Consider the following 22274-nt stretch of genomic DNA (forward strand, 5'->3'; position numbering starts at 1 on the left):
CTTTATATTGCAGTATATGCTTGGCAGAGGTCCTTTAAGTGTGGCAGATAATGTAATACTCTTCTATTTTAGTGTGTGGCTGCGCACACTATCTCAGCAGTGATGGAGAAGTATTTGAGAATGGAAAAGGCAAATGCCGAACAGGACCCTGGACACAATTCTGACCTAGATGAAGGCCCTAGTATGAGAGGTCGACAAAAGAAAAAAGACAAGACGGTGAGCTCAAGGCAATACAGTGAAAGCTATCTTTCATTTGGATTTACTTTCACTGGGGATGCGACAGCACCAACACCACTGTGCTTGGTGTGTGGTGAGAAGCTATCCAATAGCGCCATGGTGCCAAGCAAGCTTAAACGCCATCTCCAAACGAAACACTCTTCCGTTCAAAACAAGCCGATGGAGTATTTTGTACGCTTACGTACAAACAATGAGAAAGAAGCAACTTTTTTGAGAAAAAGCACACAGGTAAATGAGAGAGCCCTCAAAGCTAGCTACCTTGTTGCTGAACTCATAGCTAAATCAAAAAAGTCTCACACTGTGGCAGAAATACTACCAGCTTGTAAAGCTATTGTAAATGAGATGCTTGGCCCTGACGCAGCCAAAGAGATAGCTAAAGTGCCTCTCTCTGATAACACAATTTCCAGACGGATTGATGACATGTCTGCTGACATTGAAACAGTTGTTTTGGAAAAGGTGCGCATCAGTAAGAAATTTGCCTTGCAACTTGATGAGTCGACGGATATCAGTGGACATTGTCAGCTGTTGGCCAATGTGCGTTTTGTGGATGGAGAAGCCATTAGAGAAAACTTCCTATTTTGCAAGGCACTGCCAGAAAAATCAACAGGAGAGGTAATATTCCAGGTCACATCGGAATATCTTGATAAAAGTGGGCTTACATGGGAAAACTGCACAGGTGTCTGCACTGATGGAGCCGCAGCCATGGTCGGGCGCATCAAAGGCTTTGTAAGTAGGGTTAAAGAAAGAAACCCAGATGTTCTTGTTACCCACTGTTTCTTGCACCGTGAGGCCCTCGTTGCAAAGACCTTACCAGCAGATCTAGTTCCTGTGTTGGATGATGTTGTGCGCATAGTGAACTTTGTGAAGATGCGACCTTTGCGATGTCGCTTATTTGCGTCTTTGTGTACAGAAATGGAAGCGGAACATAAAATCTTATTGCTCCACACGGAGGTCCGGTGGCTGTCACGCGGCAAAGTGCTGGCCCGTGTGTATGAGTTGCGAGAGGAACTTAAAATATTTCTGACAAACGAGAGGTCCGATTTTTCAAAGCTGCTTGCAAGTGATGAGTGGTGTACAAAGCTGGCATACCTGGCTGATATATTTCAATATCTGAATGAACTGAACACACGGATGCAAGGCCGAAATGAAAACCTGCTTACAAGCACTGATAAAATGAACGGATTCCGTTTAAAGGTGCAGCTCTGGCAACAACATGTTCAGGGTGGCAACCTTCAGATGTTCCCGCTCACCGAGAAACTGCATGATGGCAACACTGCTGCAATGTGCGAGGTGATTGGCAGACATTTGAAAACTCTTGAGGAGAAATTGTCGTTTTATTTCTCTTCAGCCTTCACAGAATGCCTTGACTGGGTTAGGGACCCATACAGTTCATTATCCATTGCTGGAAAGGACATGACTTTAAAGGAGCAAGAGGAACTCATTGAACTGAAGCAAGATCGCGGTTTAAAGCTAAAGTTTGCTGATCTTCCTTTAGACAGTTTTTGGTTATCTGTTGCCAAGGAGTTCCCCATTCTGGCCAACAAAGCTATTTTGACATTGCTCCCATTTTCAACCACATATCTATGTGAGCTGGGCTTCTCAAGCTTGACTGCCATAAAAACTAAAAACAGGGAGAGACTGAGAACTGTTGAGGAAGAGCTTCGTGTGTGTCTTTCCACCATTCCTGCCAGGATATCCCTTTTGTGTTCATCGAAACAGGCCCAGGTTTCACACTGAATGAGTATAGATACATTTAGAATCTATATTTTTAAACATATGTATAATATGTACTGTTTTAGTGTCATTTTGTGCCATTTTGGTTGGTGGTGTGCCCCGGGATTTTTTAAGTGTAAAAAGTGTGCTGCGGCTCAAAAAAGGTTGAAAATCACTGATTTAGATGATCATCAAATACTCTTCCCATCCCAATATGGGTTCAGAAAGTACCACAGCATGGAAACGCTTTTGATATCACTTTCTGAGGTGCTACTAAAAGCTTTAGATGCTGGCAAATCATACCTCATCGCCCTTCTTGATATATCAGCTGCTTTCGACACGGTAAACCACAACACCCTTATTACCCGTCTATCTGAAATAGGTATCTCGGGATCGGCTTTACTATGGTTTCAGTCATTCCTGAGCAATAGAACATACAGCGTTAGATGTGGACGAAGTGAATCCAAGCCAAGAAACCTCTCTCAAGGAGTCCCCCAAGGATCTTCTCTCTCCTCCACATTGTTCAATGTTTACCTTACACCGCTATGCCGGTTACTCTCTAAATTGGGTCTTCAACACTTCATCTACGCAGATGATGTTCAAATACTCATACCTATAACCAGCACAATCACAAATGCACTGAGTACCTGGAAGGTAGCTTTATTAGAAATTAAAACAATCCTCACAGACAACCAATTGGCTATAAATACCAATAAAACTGAACTTATCATAATCTCACCTCCAAAAAATACAATTCTGATCAACTCTGATATTTCTCAAAACAACTCCTCTATTTCACAACAAGTACGCAGCCTTGGTATCATCGACAGCAATCTCACGTTTAAAAAATTCATCGCGGACACGGTAAAAAATGGTTTCTTTAAGCTATACACTCTTAAACGTATTTATTTATTTATTTAGATGATTTTATATACCGATAGCCGTTTGCACATCGTATCGGTTTCCAGTAAACAAACTTTTTGACAGTGTCATTAAACAGAACTTTAGGCACTGCCATTACATAGAACAGTAAAACTTTACATACAAAAGAAGAACATCAGCAAACAGAAACTGGGTAACTATTTACAAGGAACGAAGGTTCCTAAAATTGGGAGCAGATGAAGGAGAAGTTAACAAACGTACATTGTGATGGTAATACATGTAAGGCACTGTAAATATATAAGGAAATCAAAGGGGAGAAGGGAGATGAGAGAAGAGACAGCAGAAGCACATTAAATCTCTATTATACCAATATGATTTCCGCACAGTCTTACAAGCAACTATTTTATCAAAAATTGATTACTGCAATGCTCTGTTACTGGGTCTACCTAAAGCCACCATTCAACCTTTGCAAATGCTGCAAAATGCAGCTGCCCGCATTATCACTGACACAAGCCGCCATGATCACATCACTCCAGCTCTTCAGTCTTTGCACTGGCTACCCGTGGCTTACAGGATAATTTATAAATCTATGTCGCTGATACACAAAGCCATTCAAAACAGAGAAATGCTCTGGTTCACAGATCAACTGCAATTCAAAATGTCTTCCCGCCCAACGAGATTCCAGAATTTAGCCAAACTAAATATCCCAGCACCCAATCTGACTAAACTCTCTAGTACAAAAGAACGATCTTTCATCATTGCTGGATCAACTATATGGAACACCATGCCCTCTGAATTATGCCAGGAACTCTGTCACAAAAAATTTAAACAAAACCTTAAAACCTGGCTATTTAAAAAAGCCTACTAATCAATGATCTGTATCCTCAACTACTCTTCCTATCCGCCACAATCTCTCATATATTGCTTATATTCTTTTAATACATAGTTATATACTGTATTGTATTTGTTCAGTTACCATGTTAAATTGTAAAGCGCAATGCTGTATTACTGTTTGAATGTAAACCGAGGTGATGTTATTTACGTACCCCGGTATAGAAAAATCTATAAATAAATAAATAAATAAATAAATAATAAGCAGTTTGGCAGAAATAGCCTTAAAAGGAGAAAACTAGGATCCCACCACGAAAGAAAACTAATTTCCAATTCAAGGCAGAACCACAATCCACAGCAGAAGTCTAATGTGCTTACCACCTTTCAAAACTTGACACCCATCCAGATGGGCAGCTTGTCTCGCATGCTCCCTCTATAGCAATAGAGGGCGGTCCCCTGCACCAGGAGCGCCTTCAGAGCCAAACCCTTACAGAGAGTTTCTCGCAAATATCCAGTACCAAGGGACTGATGAGTTTCCAGGAGCTTCACGATGCCCAGAACACCAATCCTCAAACTCCAATATGCAAAGAAGTGGAAAGTTTTCTAATCATCATTTGTAGCCACAGTGTCCTGAGACTAGCAATTCCTCACTAAACATGCCCTTTAAAAAGCCAAACCAGAAGACAAAATTGATCTGAATATTAGCAAAACATCGTATCCTGGCATAAGAACAGCTTGGGAGATGGAAGCTCAGAAGATTGCAGCACAGCTCTCCAGAAAATCAGTGTGTGAGAGGAGTGAAAATTGGTTTGGGAAAGAAAATAATATATTCCAAACCCAACAACTGATCATTCACTGGAAAAGCTCTCCTGAAAGAACTTTGCTCTAATCAGCCAATCAACTAAAGCAGTAAACAGCAAAAAAACAAAACAAAAAAACCCCTCGTCTTCGTGCAGTATTGCAGCCAATACCACCATCGCCTTAAAAGATTCTTGGTTCTGTTGCTAGCCCAAAAAGTAGCACCTGAAAATCACAACCTAACACCGCAAATCTGAGGAAATGCCAGGAATCCATCCAGATTGGAAAATAGAAAAAAAACAACCCCTGTTAAAACCAAAAGCAGATAAACACTCCCCTTTGTGAATCAACCCAAGGACTGATCTTAAAGTTTCCGTCCTGAAGCAGGCTACTTTCAAGAAATTGTGGACTACATCAGTCCAGGGTGGAACAAAAAGACACCCCCCCCCCCTTTAGGACCACCAAGGAAAACGTAAATGGAGCAGCATCCTTGTACTCCCTGGCTTCCCAGAACAGGAAGCACAGGCTTAAATTCGAGGAGCCGCTGCCAAATAGCTCTACCGCTTGTTTTCTCATGGTTGAATGACAAGGGAAAACCATAAAGATGGTGGAATTAGAACAAGCAAATGGTAGAATACAACTTTCTTATTAACTCCTGGACCCACTGGTCCACAGTAAATTGGGCCCATCTCAGGAAAAAAAGACACACAAAGCCACTTACCCCTATAACCTGAAATAGAACCCCCCCAAGCTCTGGAGGAGGAGCCTGCCTTTTATAGATGGAAAAGAAAACTACTCCATGTTATAACCTTAGCTCAATCCTCCAGAAGTCATGGGACCTTAGACTTGTCCTATGCCTTTATCAACCTCTCTAGCTCTTCCCTCAACAAGAGCTGACCCTGAAAAGGCTACCTTGCCAAATCAGAGTGAGACTGCTCCAGAAAAACTGCTGAACAGTTATACCCCTTTGACCGAGCAGCACACGGAAATATATCCAACCCCAGCTTAGAGACACGGTCCCTGGTCCTAACACTGCCCCAAGTCTTCCTGGGTCTGCGTCAGACGAATTTCAGATCTGCACCATGCCATGATTGGAAAATATGAACACAGTCCTAAAGCCTGTCTTTTTTTTTTTTTTTTTTGCATGACATTAACTGCTACCAAGAAGTCCACCCTAGGAAAATGGAATTCCTCATTCTCCTGTGGATCCAAGCAGGTCCTCCACAAACAATTTTATTTAAAATCTTGTTTGCCACAAACTTCCATACAAAACTATGTTCAGTGTGGCTTACAAAAATAACACACATCATCAATTAAATAATACAACATTTAAAATCAATACACGTAAACTAAACAACAAAACCACCACTCCATGATCATGAGCATCAACAAATGCCTCTCCTGCAAAGCAAAGTAATGATTCACTTTCTGAACATTTTGGCATCTGTCACGCTCTTTGCATTTAAAGGTAAGATATTCCATAAAGTATGGGCTGCATACTTCCTAAACTCGAACTGATTTTCATCAAGCACATTGTACTCCTGGATAAAATAATCTAATTGGGACAATATACTCTTTTCCAATATTTTTGATAATGCAGGCAAATTTGATATGGAAAGGTAAGTGGTAATATCACTAACTAGCAAAATGTAGTATTTTTGAATAGGCCTTACTGTCGCCTGTTTCAGTATTCCAGGGACAAACCCTTCAGCTAAGGAGCAATTAACCACCTTCCAAATAATCTCATATGCAATATCTTTTAAATTCTTTAAAATATAGACTGGACATGATCCAGAGGTGATGTGATGCTCTTTAAAACAGAAATTACTGAAGTAATATCCTTCAATGTAGGTGGATAAAAATCTGACCACAAATTAGGGATTATTGACTGCCTGACCACATTGTTACTTGTTATATTGGAACCTAGGTGTTTTTGTATTGCCAAGGATTTTAGCTTCAAAATAACCAAAACTCTGATAATATTCAGGGCTCTTGCTACTACATCCTACTGATCTAGAAGTTAGAATTATTCATTATTGTAAATAGGTTAACAACCTGTTAAGGGACAATTCCAGTGAGTTAGTAAAAAATATTTGCTCAACAAAGTAGCTTGGTACTCTCGCTTCAAGGTTTCTGTATAATGCTTTTGCCACTTCCTCTCCTTTTTCAGGAGAATCTTCCAAATTCTATCAGGTCCTGTGTGAACCATGGGGCAAAACTCAAATTGCTACAATCCCACTTAACACCATTTTTAAGCAGGTTCAGGATGGGACTACATGGTTAGTGCATTTCTTCCTCAGTGAGTAAACCTGGAATAACATTTTTTAATCAGTGTTAAAAGAAAAGACCTTAAGCAAAAACTGAAGTTATTGCATAGGGACAGGTTCAGGCTTGCCACTTCATATAAATATGCTGTAAAGGAATGAAAGGGGGAAGAGGGATGGAAATTATTATAGTAAATGGAGGGAAGTTCAAGAAAATACTATACCGAGAGAGGGAGCATATTTGGCTGAACAGGCGTTTGTGGATGCATCTGTGGGTGACTTGAGCACAATTGAAGCACTGGGGCTGTTAATTCTTTGAATTAAAGACTTCTGGGAGGTCGACCGGGCCTTGTGCCCGGTCAGCCAAAGTAATTGGAGAGGGAAGTTATTGCCGCAGTTGTTGGTTAAGCTGACAGCAGGGACTAAGAGGGGGGGGGGGGGGGGGGGGGGGGGGGGCGGCTACTGGTGTAAGGGTTGGTGGGAATGTCTGCCTGCCCTCCAGCCATTAGGCTTTTTGAGTTTAATTTGGTGGCGGCGTGCCAATTGGCTCCCAGCACGCTAAGGCTGCAGGGAGTGGGCGGGGTTTAAGCTGTGAGATGCCAATGTCTGATCATTTGGCTGGCATCCCTGCTGCTGCCGCGGTCGCTTCCCTCCCAGCCACCCTTCTCTTGGTTTCCTTGTTATGTGGGGTTTGTTCTGTCGGAGCTGGGGGGAGGGGGGGGGGGCCTGAGCCTATCAGGTTCAGAGTTAATTAATTTGCTGCTATTTGGCTCCTGTTATAACTCGACTTATGAGGACAACTGGGTGCAATTGTCTACTATGGGCCCCTTGTTGGGAAGTGGCAGGGGTTGCAATACTGAGTTTAAGGCTTATGGAACTTGCTAGCCGGGTGGCTAGCACTGATCATCTTGCTGCATGGTGGTAGGTGGTTACTGGGAGTCACCTAATTTGGTGTATCTGGGCTCGGGCACCTACTGTGTTATGTAATAAAGCTGCAGCCCTGTTGATTCTAACTTGTTGTCTGTGTATTCTACTAACTTTGTATCAGGGCGGATGCGAGCGTGTATGCCCTGGCTACCTATATTATAAAGGAGTGCTTAGAAGAAGCTATCTAGCGTGAAAGTTGTGCCTTAAAGCACCTCTCCATTGGAAAGAGACCTCCTCATGATATTCAAGCAAAAACCAGGAAGGGGGGGGAACACAAAAATATGGGATTTAAAACAAAACACACCCACCTTTACTAGCAGAACTGGGAGAGTTGCTGCCAGCAGTTTATTTAAATTCCAGAAAACCTCAGACAAGCTGAAGAGCTGGCCCCAGAGCAATTTTTGAACAATCTCCTCTTGAGTTCAAAAGTAGCACATATTGAGCATCTTCTGGCAATCTGTACACAAGCCACTGGCAAAAAGTGTCAACCTTAAGTGGGGCAAAAAATCTCCACAACCCAGTTCCATTGCTTTTTTGGGTCCCCCTTTGCTTGCTCTTTTAAAGGTAAAAGGAGTTGTGAGGTCTGATTCCAGGTGGAAGAATGCTTCAAAACAGCTTTCAATAAAAAGGTTACTGCTAATTAAAATAAAGATCATGCCTCAGGTATTGAACCTGGATCCAATTCATACGTTATGGGGACACTTAGGCCCTGAAAGTACTTACATGCAGTCTCCTCTCTGCCAGCTGTCGACACACGAAAGCCACATCCTTTACATGAGTAGGGTACCTCTGCTGCCAATGGTCCATGTTAGCTGGCTTGTTACTGAACTGTACTTTATCAAACAAAATGGTCACGGCACTCTCTTCCAGCTTTTCAACATCTCCATACAATACAGGCACTCTAACTACAGCCGCTCCTGCTAAAAAATAAAAAGCAGGCAAATAATAATGTATTCTACACCTAGGTAAGCTCAATAACCACCATACAAGTAGGCTTATTTGAGCATTTATTAAATAAGTTTCTGGAAGTAATACATACTATACATGTATTTTTTTTTTTTTTAAAGCATTTTGAGACTCATCCCAGAACCGCAATGCTGCAACAGTCTTTCACTGGCCAATCAGATCCCACTGATCAGTCTGTGGTGTTTACAGACATTACAAAGCATGACAACAGTTTGAAATAGTCACCACAACAGGAGAAGATTAACTTTTTAAACAAAAAAGCATTCCTAACACGCAGCACTTTTCATTATTATTTAATTCTCATTGTTCATGTGTAAGGAAAGACTTCCAAAGTTAGCGGAAGTTTTCATCACTCAAATTATAAGAACAGCTCCCTCATTCAATTGTTTTCTCTGGGACAAATGTCCAGGTTAACAGTTAAATGGAGACCTACTGAGTCTAAATTTGGAAGCTGAAGGCACCATTGGCCCTCCATTTAGGGATAAAACAGAGGAAATACATTTTAAAATCCTGATTCATTCACATGATTACATCTTTGCCTTTAAGAGTTCATCATATAACGGCTTTGGCAGCAAGGATAAAGCACACAGGTACTCAGTTCTCCCAATCAAAATTAAAGAATCAGACATGGTTGCACAGATGGTGTCAACAGCAGCATTTTGGTTTTCTGGGCTAAGGGATAATGTTTCAAGGATTGCAGAGATGTGGTCCACACCTCTCCAAGAAGGGGTATAGCACGTTCCAGAACAGAATGACAAACCTAGCAAGGAGGGCTTTCAACTAACATCACTGAGGATGCATAAACAAAGCCCTAAGGTAAGCAAGCTTTAAACAACTGTAGAGAAATGGGGAGGCGGGGAGTACAAAATATGGAATACTATATACACTAATGCTCACAGTATGGGATTATAAAGTCCCATATCTAGAGGTAGTCATGGAAGATGTCTATTTGGATATAGTGAATCCCTAGCTATAGGCTGTCCGAGTAGGACAGAGCAGGAAACTGCACTACCCATCTCCCTTTTGCCTGTGAAGCAGCTGATCCACAAGGGGTCCAGGCTGGAGAAGAGTTTGGGTTTTACAAAGAAAAACCATAGAAATGACGACACAAAACCCTCATGCGTGCAAGGGGCACCTAAGGCAGAGGAGTGATGCGAGTATGAGCCGAACGATGCTCTGCATCACGGAAAACATTACAAGCAGGATTTGGGATCAGTAACCCTGGCAATAAAGTAGGCCTTGAACTTCCTGGGTACAGGAGAAAGCCTAGAATGTACACAAGAGAAGGACTCTTGGATGAAGACCACACAGCTTCCTTCAGTGTTAGACAACCGAAAACCCAATTGGGGCCAGAGAACTCCCCAGAAAGAAATTGCGGTCCACTGACATCCAAAGGACAGAATGTCTCTGCAGAAGTGTGCCCAAGTGTAACTGATAGGCTCAATAGGCAGAAAAGCCCAAGCAACGCTTGGAGAATAATCAGCAACAATGGCAGGGCCTGAGACAGACCCTATGTGCCGAAGCATCAGACCTAGCCGACTATGCAGTACAGCATCAAGAGTTTCAGGGGATGAACGGCACCCCCTGAATAGATCACTAGCCCAACTCCTGAGCAGGGAGAGGCCTGAAGCTCACACACACGCACCCTGTCTACAGGATCAGTCAGGTGAATAGGAAGGCACTTTGGGCAACCTAGTGAAGAGAGAAAAGCTAAAGGCATTATTGATCAGAGAGAAAAAGTAGTGTATCTTTCCCTGCAGGTATGCACTAAGATATTCCACAAATGCCTTAGCTTTTCCTCCCCAATAACCCCATCAAGGATAATATACAATTTAGAGACCAAACCATTTTTCTTGTCAGTCCAGGTACAGAAGTGTTCAAACAGCGTTTTACCTTGAGTTAAAGAAGGAAAAATCGTTTTTGATAATAGAAGAAGCTTCACCTAGGAACAGTAAAAAGCTCTTTGTCAAAGATGGCTTACATCTGTCCGTGACAAACCAATATATAAATAAACACCACAAAAGCCAGTGATCCAATAATATATAATCATGTAAAGAACAGAACTTACTGTTTTATCACTGTAAGCAAAAAATTAAACAGAAAAAATAATTACCTTGGATATTTTGAAAATGTCATTATTATTTTCAATACCTACAAAATAAGTGGAACTGTTTTTTCTTCAAAAAATGTCAACATCCCACCTTAAAATTTTTTTAAAATTTTTTTGGAGTAGGCAGAAGGTCCTGCACCATTTGTTGCAGATATAATCATTAACCTCCTACTGCCTCCATATTAGATTTTTTTGAAATATTTTTTTAAACGTTTGAAATTTAAAGTCCCAAAAATGTCATGACATCCGTCGTGTTGTTGGCTCAAAATTATTTATTTATTTATTTATTTAACACTTTTCTATACCGACCTTCATGGTAGGGACCATATCAGGTCGGTTTACATCAAAAAGGGGGAACTGTAACGAAACCGTAGGTAACAGGAAGAACAAAGTTACATTCAACAAGGGAGGTAAACTTGGAAGCAAAGATTGCTGGAAAGAAAAAGACTAAGGAACGAAGTGCTTAGGATAATGATAACAACTGTTTTACCATCAATTACCTTAATTGATGGTAAACTTATGGCTTGAAATTTAAATTTGATAATTGTTTAAGTGGGTAGACGTCCATGACACCTTGTTGGATGGTACAGAGAGGAGAAATTGCATTTAACATAGACAGCTTGAATATAAAGAGCATAGCGAGGCAATAACCCTGCTGTTGGAGCTTTTTTACAGTGATACTCCCCTGAGGAAAGACGCGAAGCCTGAAACACGAGCGTGTCAGGATCGAGATTCATCATTAAGGTAGACAGCACACAGGAAGTTGGAAGGTACCCGCTTTAAACAATTATCAAATTTAAATTTCAAGCCATAAGTTTACCATCAATTAAGATAATTTTGAGCCAACACCACAACGGATGTCATGACATTTTTGGGACTTTAAATTTCAAACGTTCAAAAACATATTTCACAAAAATCTAATATGGAGGCGGTAGGAGGTTAATGATTATATTTGCAACAAATTATGCAGGGACGCCTACACATATGTATGAAACTTTCTGCCTACTTAAAAAATTATTTTTTTTAATTTTAAGATGGGATGTTAACATTTTTTGAAGAAAAAACATTTCCACTTATTTTGTAGGTATTGAAAATAATGAAATGTTCAAAATATCCAAGGTAATAAATTAAACAGAAAACAATTTTTCACTTACAGTGATAGATCAGTAAGTTCTGTTCTTTACATGATTACATCTGTCTGTGGCAGGAAAAAGGATCCTAAGAGAAATTCAAATCCTATGCCTTAAGGCATTTAAACTTGATGCCGGGGGTGGCAGAAGGAAATTAGAAGGTCACCCCCAAATACAAATGCAATGGAAAAGGGTGAAGTGGATAACAAAACTCAGCTAAATAAGTCATAAAAGGAGTCCAAGAAAAGCAGTAATCTGAAAGAGAAAAGCTGGAAAGCTTTGAGCACAAATGCTCACAGTTTGGGCAATAAAATCCCAGATCTGCAAGTCCTAATGGTGGAGGCAAACTTGGACATGGTTGCTGTCATTGAGACGTGGTTCACGGAATCTCATGATTGGGATACAGCCATACCGGGCAATAGTTTGTTAAGGAAGGACAGAGATGACAGAAAAGGGGGAGGAGTGTCTCTATGTCAAAAACAATATCCAAGCATCTGAGCTGCAAGGAAGATGGGGCAAAGAAGAAGCACTATGGGCCGACCTAAAAAAAGATGATGGGGCATCCATTTATACTGGAGTGGTTTACAGGCCTCCAAATCAAAGGAAGAGCATGGCAGATCTGGTTGAAGACATCCAAAAGATGGGAAAGAAGGGAGAAGTGATTGTTGGAGATTTTAATTTGCCAGATGTAGACTGGAGAATCCCTTCTGCAGAATCTAACAGTAGTAGAGATAGTGGATGCCCTGCAAGGGGCTCTGTTCAAACAAATGGTAATGGAACCCATGAGGGAGGGAGCTATACTCGATTTAGTGCTCACTAATGGAGATAATGTCTCTAATGTCCAGGTGGGTGCCCACCTCAGCACCAGTGATCATCAAATGATATGGTTTTGTATCACAAATAGGATACGGGGGGAAAAAAAAAATTGCATGAAGACTCGAGTTTTGCAGTTCAAAAACACGGACTTTGTTGAAATTGGAAAGTACCTGGAGGAAGAACTAGAAGGCTGGGAGAACAAGAGAGATGTGGAACAGTGGGCCAAACTAAAAGGAGCAATTACCAAGGCAACTAATCTATATGTTAGAAAAGTAAAGAAAAGCAGGAGAAAAATGAAACCTATCTGGTTCTCAAAGGAGGTGGCTGATAAAATAAAAATTAAAAGAACAGCGTTTGGGATCCTTTATATTTCTTAAAGGGAGGATCAAAAGGAAGAATATCTGGTGGAACTGAGGGAGACGAAGAAAGTAATCAAGACAGCAAAAAGTCAAGTGGAAGAAAGGATTGCCAAAGCGAGGTGACAAAACATTTTTCAGATACATCAGAGAAAGGAGAAAAGTCCAAAATGGTATAGTGAAATTGAAAGGTAAAAAGCATCAATGTGTGGAGACTAAGGAATGGCAGAAATATGAAACAAATACTTTGGTTCGGTGTTCACTAAAGAGGACCCTGGAGAAGGACCGTCACTAGTTAACAAGAAAGTGGAGGGGAGTGGAGGAGATGAAACTCCATTTACAGAAGAGAATGTATGGGAAGAGCTAGGAAAAGTGAAAGTGGACAAAACCATGGGGTCTGATGAGGTTCATCCCAGGATACTGAGGGAAAGATGTGCTGGCGGGTCCACTGCGTGACCTGTTCAATAGATCCCTAGAAACGGGAGTGGTGCAGAGTGACTGGAGAAGAGCGGTGGTGGTCCTGCTTCACAAGAGCAGAGAGGAGGCTGGAAACTACAGGCCGGTTAGCCTCACCTTGGTGGTGGGAAAAGGTAATGGAGTTGCTGCTGAAAGAAAGAATAGTGAACTATCTACAGTTAGCTCTGAACCAGAGGCAGCATGGATTCACTAGGGGAAGGTCCTGTCAGACAAATCTGATTGATTGGGTGACTAGGGAATTGGATCGAGGAAGAGCGCTCAATGTCATCTACTTGGATTTCAGCAAAGCTTTTTATATTGTCCCGCACAGGCGGCTTGTGAGTAAACTGAAAAGCTTAGGAGTGAGTGTAGAGGTGGAGGCCTGGATTGCAAACTGGTTGACTGACAGAAGACAATGCATGATGGTAAATGGAACTTACTCTGAATAAAAAACATTATTGCCATCCTAAAGATTTATTTATGAATTAAGGCAGATGGAATTTATACTTCTGTAATAACCAAGTAAACTGTAACCATAAAAAAGTTAAGATGCACCTATTTGATATTAGTTATCCTTTGCTACCAATAAGAACATGCCATACTGGGTCAGACCAACAGTGGCCAATCCAGGCCATAAGAACCTGGCAAGTACCCAAAAACTAAGTCTATGTCATGTTACCGTTGTTAGTAATAGCAGTGGCTATTTTCTAAGTCAACTTAATTAATAGCAGGTAATGGACTTCTCCTCCAAGAACTTATCCAATCCTTTTTTAAACACAGCTACACTAACTGCACTAACCACATCCTCTGGCAACAAATTCCAGAGTTTAATTGTGCGTTGAGTGAAAAAGAACTCTCTCAGATTAGTTTTAAATGTGCCCCATGCTAACTTCATGGAGTGTCCCCTAGTCTTTCTATGATCTGAAAGAGTAAATAACTGATTCACATGAACCCGTTCTAGACCTCTCATGATTTTAAACACCTCTATCATATCCCCCCTCAGCCGTCTCTTCTCCAAGCTGAAAAGTCCTAACCTCTTTAGTCTTTTCTCATAGGGGAGCTGTTCCATTCCCCTTATCATTTTGGTCGCCCTTCTCTGTACCTTCTCCATCGCAATTATATCTTTTTTGAGATGCGGCGACAAGAATTGTACACAGTATTCAAGGTGCGGTCTCACCATGGAGCGATACAGAGGCATTATGACATTTTCCGTTTTATTCATCATTCCTTTTCTAATAATTCCCAACATTCTGTTTGCTTTTTTGACTGCCGCAGCACACTGAACCGACAATTTCAATGTGTTTTCCACTATGATGCCTAGATCTCTTTCTTCGGTGGTAGCACCTAATATGGAACCTAACTGTGTAACTATAGCATAGGTTATTTTTCCCTATATGCATCACCTTGCACTTATCCACATTAAATTTCATCTGCCATTTCAATGCCCAATTTTCCAGTCTCACAAGATCTTCCTGCAATTTATCACAATCTGCTTGTGATTTAACTACTCTGAACAATTTTGTATCATCTGTAAATTTGATTACCTCACTCTTTGTATTTCTTTTCAGATCATTTATAAATATATTGAACAGTAAGGGTCCCAATACAGATCCCTGAGGCACTCCACTGCGCACTCCCTTCCACTGAGAAAATTGTCCATTTAAGCCTACTCTCTGTTTCCTGTCTTTTAGCAGGTTTGTAATCCACGAAAGGACATTGCCACCTATACCATAATTTTTTACTTTTCCTAGAAGACTCTCATGAGGAACTTTATCAAATGCCTTCTGAAAATCCAAGCACACTACATCTACCGGTTCACCTTTATCCACGTTTATTAACTCCTTCAAAAAAGTGAAGCAGATTTGTGAGGCAGGACTTGCCTTGGGTAAAGCCATGCTGACTTTGTTCCATTAAACCATGTCTTTCTATATGTTCTGTGATTTTGATGCTTAGAACACTTTCCACTATTTTTCCTGGCACTGAAGTCAGGCTAACTGGTCTGTAGTTTTCCGGATCACCCCTGTAGCCCTTTTTACATATTGGGGTTACATTAGCTATCCTCCAGTCTTCAGGTATAATGGATGATTTTAATGATAAGTTACAAATTTTTACTAATAGGTCTGAAATTTCATTTTTTAGTTCCTTCAGAACCCTGGGGTGTATACCATCCAGTCCAGGTTCAGTTTATCAATCAGGCCTACCACAACTTCTAGGTTCACCGTTATTTGGTTCAGTCCATCTGAATCATTACCCATGAAAACCTTCTCCGGAACTGGTATCTCTCCAACATACTCTTTAGTAAACACCAAAGCAAAGAAATCATTTAATCTTTCCGCGATGGCCTTATCTTCTCTAAGTGCCCCTTTAACCCCTCGATCAACTAACGGTCCAACTGACTCCCTCACAGGCTTTCTGCTTCGAAAATATTTTAAAAAGTTTTTACTGTGAGTTTTTGCCTCTACGGCCAACTTCTTTTCAAATTCTCTCTTAGCCTGTCTTATCAATGTCTTACATTTAACTTGCCAACGTTTATGCATTATCCTATTTTCTTCTGTTGGATCCTTCTTCCAATTTTTGAATGAAGATCTTTTGGCTAAAATAGCTTCTTTCACCTCCCCTTTTAACCATGCCGGTAATCATTTTGCCTTCTTTCCAACTTTTTTAATGTGTGGAATACATCTGGACTGTGCTTCTAGGATGGTATTTTTTTTTTATTTTTTTTTAAACAATGATCACCCCTCTTGCACACTTTTTACCTTTGTAGCTGCTCCTTTCAGTTTTTTTCTAACAATTTTTCTCATTTTATCAAAGTTTCCCTTTTGAAAGTTTAGCACGAGAGCTGTGGATTTGCTTACTGTCCCCCCTTCCAGTCATTAATTCAAATTTGATCATATTATGATCACTATTGCCAAGCGGCCCCATCACTGTTCCCTCTCTAACCAAATCCTGTGCTCTACTGAGAATTAGATTTAAAATTGCTTCCTTCTTGTGTTGGTTCCTGAACCAATTGCTCTATAAAACTGTCATTTATTCCATCCAGAAACTTTATAACTCTAGCATCTACCGAAGATACATTTACCCAGTCAATATTACTGCACTACCAATTTGGTTAGCTTCCCTAATTTCTCTTAGCATTTCACTATCAGTCTCACCATCTTGTCCAGGTGGATGGTAGTATACTCACTATAGTCTTCCCTGACATACAAGGGATTTCTACCCATAAAGATTCAATTGTGCATTTGGTCTCTTGCAAGATGTTTATCCTGTTGGACTCTATGCCATCCCAGACATAAAGCGCCACACCGCCTCCCAGGTGCTCCTCTTTGTCATTGCGATATAATATGTACCCCGGTATAGCACTATCCCATTGGTTGTCCTCCTTCCACCATGTCTCTGAGATGCCAATTAAATCTATGTCATCATTCACTGCTATACATTCTAATTCTCCCATCTTACTTCTTAGACTTCTGGCATTAGCATACAAACATTTCAAAGTTTGGTTTTTGTTTGTATTTTCATTCTGCTTTTTAATTGATAGGGATAGCAAATGTTGCTTACCTGATGTAACAGGTGTTCTCACAGGACAGCAGGATGTTAGTCCTCACAAATGGGTGACATCGAGGATGGAGCCCTGTACGGAAAACTTTTCTGTCAAAGTTTCAACAAGCTTTGACTGACACTGGCACACTGGGTGCACTGAGCATGCCCAGCCTGCAATTATCCCTGTGAGCCACAGGTGTCTCCCTCAGTCTCGTCTTATAGCTAAAAAGCGCAAGCGAAACTAAAATAAAAGTATACAGACCCAACTCCGCGGGGGTGGCGGGCGGGTTTCGTGAGGACTAACATCCTGCTGTCCTGTGAGAACACCTGTTACATCAGGTAAGCAACATTTGCTTTCTCACAGGACAAGCAGGATGGTAGTCCTCACAAATGGGTGAGTACCGAGCTGAGGATGCCCGGGAATGCACCAGATACACCGCAGATGCGCAAAGGCGTAACGACTGAGGTGGAAATGGGAACGGAGGGCATCCGCAACACCATAATGGGTTCGTGGAAGGATGTTGGGTAGTGAATTGAAAAAAGTAAGAGTAGGCGGACTGGCCAAACATGGAGCATGCCGGCTAGTCAAATGTAAGCAATAATAGGCTGCGAAGGTATGGAGAGGACTCCAGGCTGCAACCTGATAAAAAAGTACAAGCAGCAGTAACCAAAGGGAAGCTGTTAAGGCTAAGACGGACACAACAGTATGTGGATACCCACAGTGTTGTAGTGAAATGTCTGCTTGTTGGTAGGAAAGGAAATATAGACCACTTAATCAGAAGGATTAGGTCTGTGTGGCCACTGGAAGTAGCAGCTTGACCCTTGCATGAAGGAAAGAGTCAAGTGGAATTCACATGGAATGCAGTACAATGTAGATAGAATGTAAGCGCAGCATTACTGTCCAGGAATGTGGAAAACCCAGTCTCTCCCTAGGGCGAGAGAGAGAGGTTAGGAAAAATTAATAGAGTATTTCCTGAGGAAAGGAGATACAACATCTACCTGAAAAGGATAGAAAGTTGAATGCGTAGAACTACTCAGTGGCAGAGGAACGGAGTCAGGTGAGTATGGAAAGAGTGCATAACTCACGGACCCTGCTGGCAGGAATGACATTAAGAGGGAAAGAAGTTCCCTTGCCAAACTGTGGAAGAGAGGAATGGAAAGGCTCAAATGTAGAATGTATGAGACTTATAAGGAGAATATATATGTTCATTCCGTGATTAGAGAAATAGAGGCGGCTTGATCAGTGGATAATCCATGGTAAGCCGACTCAGAGAGGATTACCGAAAACGGGAACCCAACTCCCAAAACAATACACCTCCTAAGAGAAAGGTGTATCTATGTGGAGGATGTCTGGAGAACAGAATCCGAGGGAGTAAGAAAAAATGGTGGAAAAGTAAAAGGGGTAATACCTCTTTTTTTTTTTTTTTTAGCGTCAGGAGGTAAAGCCTGCCATATTAAACGGCAAGATTTATGTTTAGAAGGTTTTGTGACGCTACCAGAACCTAAGAACATCAGTAAGTCTATGATTTGGGACTGACTGGTGAGAGAATAAAAGGTTACTGATATGATGGATTGAGAAGTATGGGAAAGCATACTGATCTCAGTCAGGGAGTGGGGAAAAGAATACTGAACCCCATCCCAGTTCAACATTAGAAGAATGCTGGCTACGAGAGGCAGCAGAAGAGATATATTGAAGAGGCCTTTGATGGAAGAAAAGGCATCTAAGGGAACGCATAGGAAACATGTGCAGGGAGCAGAACCTGTGCATCGTATGGAATGATGCAGACGCCGAGGAAAGTTTAGTTAAACTCAGCGTTAAAAGATTTGCCCTGTACACATGTAATTGAGACCATTCGAGAGGATAGAACCTACGTGGAGAAGGTCTGATAGAGCGTTCATTAAATCTCTTAGATATGTGGCCCAAGGACGCATGAAGTGAACAAGGGCCAAGGGTAGAGCTGCGCAGCTGTCTAGCAGAGCAGCTAAGAGGTAATGCGTGCTTATGAGTTGGAAAGCACATTGTCCCTATGCTGGCTGTCTGTATGCACAAAGAATTGTTGCAAAAGCAGTATTGGAAGGCATAAGGGCATAACTCATGGGTGCAACGTCCAGGAAGTTTATGAGAAACTATGCTGGAGTGCAATAGATGCATAATGGGTTGACAGCTTTCAGGAGAAACTTTATAACCCTAAGGAATTGCGAGCATGAGTCGAAGGAGACTAGATCCTAGTTCGAACTGGGATAAGAATTAGGGACGAAAGCAATGAAACCACTTAGGTCCATTGAGTATAGAATGTCACTGAATATAACCCATAGCAGTTTTGAATTATGAGAAAAATGCATAGTGGGAAGAAACCCCATAGCCCAACCATGAAAAGTTGAAAGGCTGAGGTTATGGAAAATATGCGCAGGGACATATAACAATGTATCAGAATGTCTGTGCGCATGCTGGACAAGAGGGTCTTAAGACTGTGGTGTCCAGAAGTGTTACAGAAGGGATTTATGGCAGTGACAGTAATCCCAGTTAGTAAATGTATAGTGAGTCCTGAAAAAAGTGAGAGCTCCTTGCATGTACTGAAAGTGGTTAGCAGTAGTCTATGCAAGGAAAGTGAATGATGTTACACTCCGCAGAGAAAACAGCATTCACCAACAGTGATGCAAGAGACAGTTCACTTATCGAAGCTGGTGCCAGCGGCAGAGCTTGGGGTTGTAATGTTGACTCACCATAAAGCACATAGAAACATTAAAATAATGTACTTACTGCAGTATGGAGTGATGGTAACCAAAGATACCATTGTACCTGTGACGTCTAAAGAAAGTTGGATTTTCTTAGGTCCAGGATGTGCGAAGAGTAACTATTTTCTGTTAAAAGAAAGAATAGTGCAATTAAAACTCCCCAACCCCCCTCCCTTCTCCCCTCTGCACTTCGTAGCGCCTGGGGGAGTGTACCGGGACTTTGGTACAAGGTGGGGTGGCCGCTCTGATATCGGACCAGATGGGAGACCAGGAGGTGTCCCAATGGAGGATATCATGTAGGCTCCTGCAGGTGTGTGAGCGGTAAGTGGTACCCGCATTTCTGTATGCTGTACAAGGAGACACTGAGACCTGTGGCCAGGCCTCAAGGTGGACTTGTACATGGGGCAATGGTTGCTGAATCTCATGTTTAGCAGATCAGCCAATGCAGCTGGACCTTGGTTGGGAGGGAACCAAGAGTCAGAGCATTGGTCGGCACAGGGACTTGTTACTGACAAGAGAAGAAGCCCTGCTGCAATCCCAAGAAGATAGAGGGGTTCTCCTGATATTGTGGCTAACATAGCTAACATAGCGATATGTGACACTAATACAGTTCTAAAAGGCATGTGACCCAGAACTTTTCGAACCACGGTCCGAATGGGAGAACACAACTCTATGGGAATGCCGCCGAAGCGGGTACTTACCATCCGACGTGGATCGCCGCAAGACGAGCCGGTGAAGATTGACGACTCCGACGGTCTCCGGAGTCCTCGAGGGTAAGGCCGGGGACGTAAACGTCCATCTCGCTCTGAAACCCGGTATGGTGGCACAGGTACAGAGGAGACAGGCCAGGCGTGAGTGGCGTTTAGACTGCTAAGTGTAACAGATGGCCATAGTCCCACACCACTTGACGGTGGGGCACGCCAGGAACAGAGGAGCCCTAACGGAACTCATGTTCCCTTCCCTCGTCACAGCGGCTCGATGTGTCGTGACGCCAATGCAGAAGCTGTCGGACCTGGATCCGGAAGTTCTGGATCACCAAGGACTGCCAAAACTGTAGGAACAGTGCTGATGGCAGTGGTGATGTCGCTCTGCCCGAGCGTTGTCCAGCCTGGAGAAGGATGGCACCGATGTGCTGGATGGCGTCAGCGGCGGACGATCACGATGTCGGCGATGATGGGTGCCACGGTGCTCGGCCCGGTCTTTCCCCAGCGCCGAGATGGAAGCCCTCGTCGTCCTGGAAGGCGATCGATGACGAACTGTCAGCACGCCTGCTCTGCTCCTGACACAATGGAGTGTCTTAAGCTAATACGGGGCTTAAAAAAGAACCCAAAGCGTGGAGCAATGTGAGGAGGCGAGGGTATTATGTGGCGGGGCTATGTCGGTATTGACGATATTGAAGGCAACCTAAGGGGCTTAGAGGATATCATCAAAATGGGTATGAAAATCGTCGATGACTGGCCAGGAGAATGATGACAGTGACGGGCACTGACAGCAGTGGCATAGGTATCTTTGAAACGATGTGGAATCGAATAATCGAAAAAACATTGCCGTTATTGAAAAAGATACCGGCATCGACTGAGTCGAAGTCGAATCAATAGGGCGTCAAGGACACCGAAGGAAAACGGAGGTGTCGAGGGCATCGATGCATGGAGGCGGGCATTTATGCCGTTTGTGGCATGGCCACGGCATCAACTATAGGGCCACAGACGTTGACGGTATCGATTTGGACAGACTCAGATTTCCAAGTGTACATGGCATCGGTGCCCCAGACACGTGTGTCGGTGGCATCGATATGGACACGTATGGAATCGATGGCATGGATCTCCCAGTCGATGAATTCCATCCCGGCATCAACGCCAGTCCTGGAATCGGCATGGGCATCGATGCCAGCCATAAGGCTGGCATTGGCATCAACGCCCATCCACGGAATCGAGCCGGCATGGATACCCACCGATGGGACCCACCTGGGCATCGAATTTCACCGATGGGAGCAGCCTGGCATCAACTGCCCTCGATGGATGCATTCTAACATAGATGCCCATGGATGAAACACCTGGGCATTGGTGTCCATCGATGCAAAAGGACCTGGCACCGATGCCATCGACGGACGGCCATCCGGCACCAATGCCATCGACGGACAAGCCATCCGGCACCGATGTCCACCGATGGGGACCATCCGGCATCGATGCCCACCGACGAATCGATGTGGCACCGATGCCCACCGATGGAAAAGGGCTGACATCGGTGGGGAGGATGGGGCATCGATGGCATCCCCAAAAGGGGGGGTGGCATCGATGAAGTGACCCTAGGATCGTTAAAAAGTGTCTCGGGCAGCGGTGGCGGCGACCCGAGTATGCATGGCAGTGACTAACAGCGTGTGCGTCAATGGCATGCATCCGGGTAGGGACGGCACCGAGGAAGCCCAAGGAAAAAAACAGTGCGTAGGAGGAAAAAGCCTGGTAGCACTGAAAAGCAAAAAACATGGATAAAGGCATCAGGGCACCGTGGGGGG

General features: G+C 42.8%; 1 protein-coding gene across 3 annotated transcripts in view; it reads right to left on the reverse strand.

The window, feature by feature from the left end:
- MAT2B (methionine adenosyltransferase 2B) overlaps positions 1-22274 on the reverse strand; it is an 87872-nt gene that overhangs the window by 18766 nt on the left and 46832 nt on the right. For 2 of the 3 annotated variants that reach the window (XM_029583558.1, XM_029583556.1), the window contains exon 5: positions 8376-8572. In XM_029583558.1, the coding sequence (XP_029439418.1) occupies positions 8376-8572 (197 nt within the window). The remainder of the gene's footprint in view (positions 1-8375; positions 8573-22274) is intronic. The other variant, XM_029583557.1, reaches the window with a different exon arrangement.

This window comes from Rhinatrema bivittatum, chromosome 18, assembly GCF_901001135.1.
Source record: "Rhinatrema bivittatum chromosome 18, aRhiBiv1.1, whole genome shotgun sequence".
NCBI classification, from domain to species: Eukaryota; Metazoa; Chordata; class Amphibia; order Gymnophiona; family Rhinatrematidae; genus Rhinatrema; species Rhinatrema bivittatum.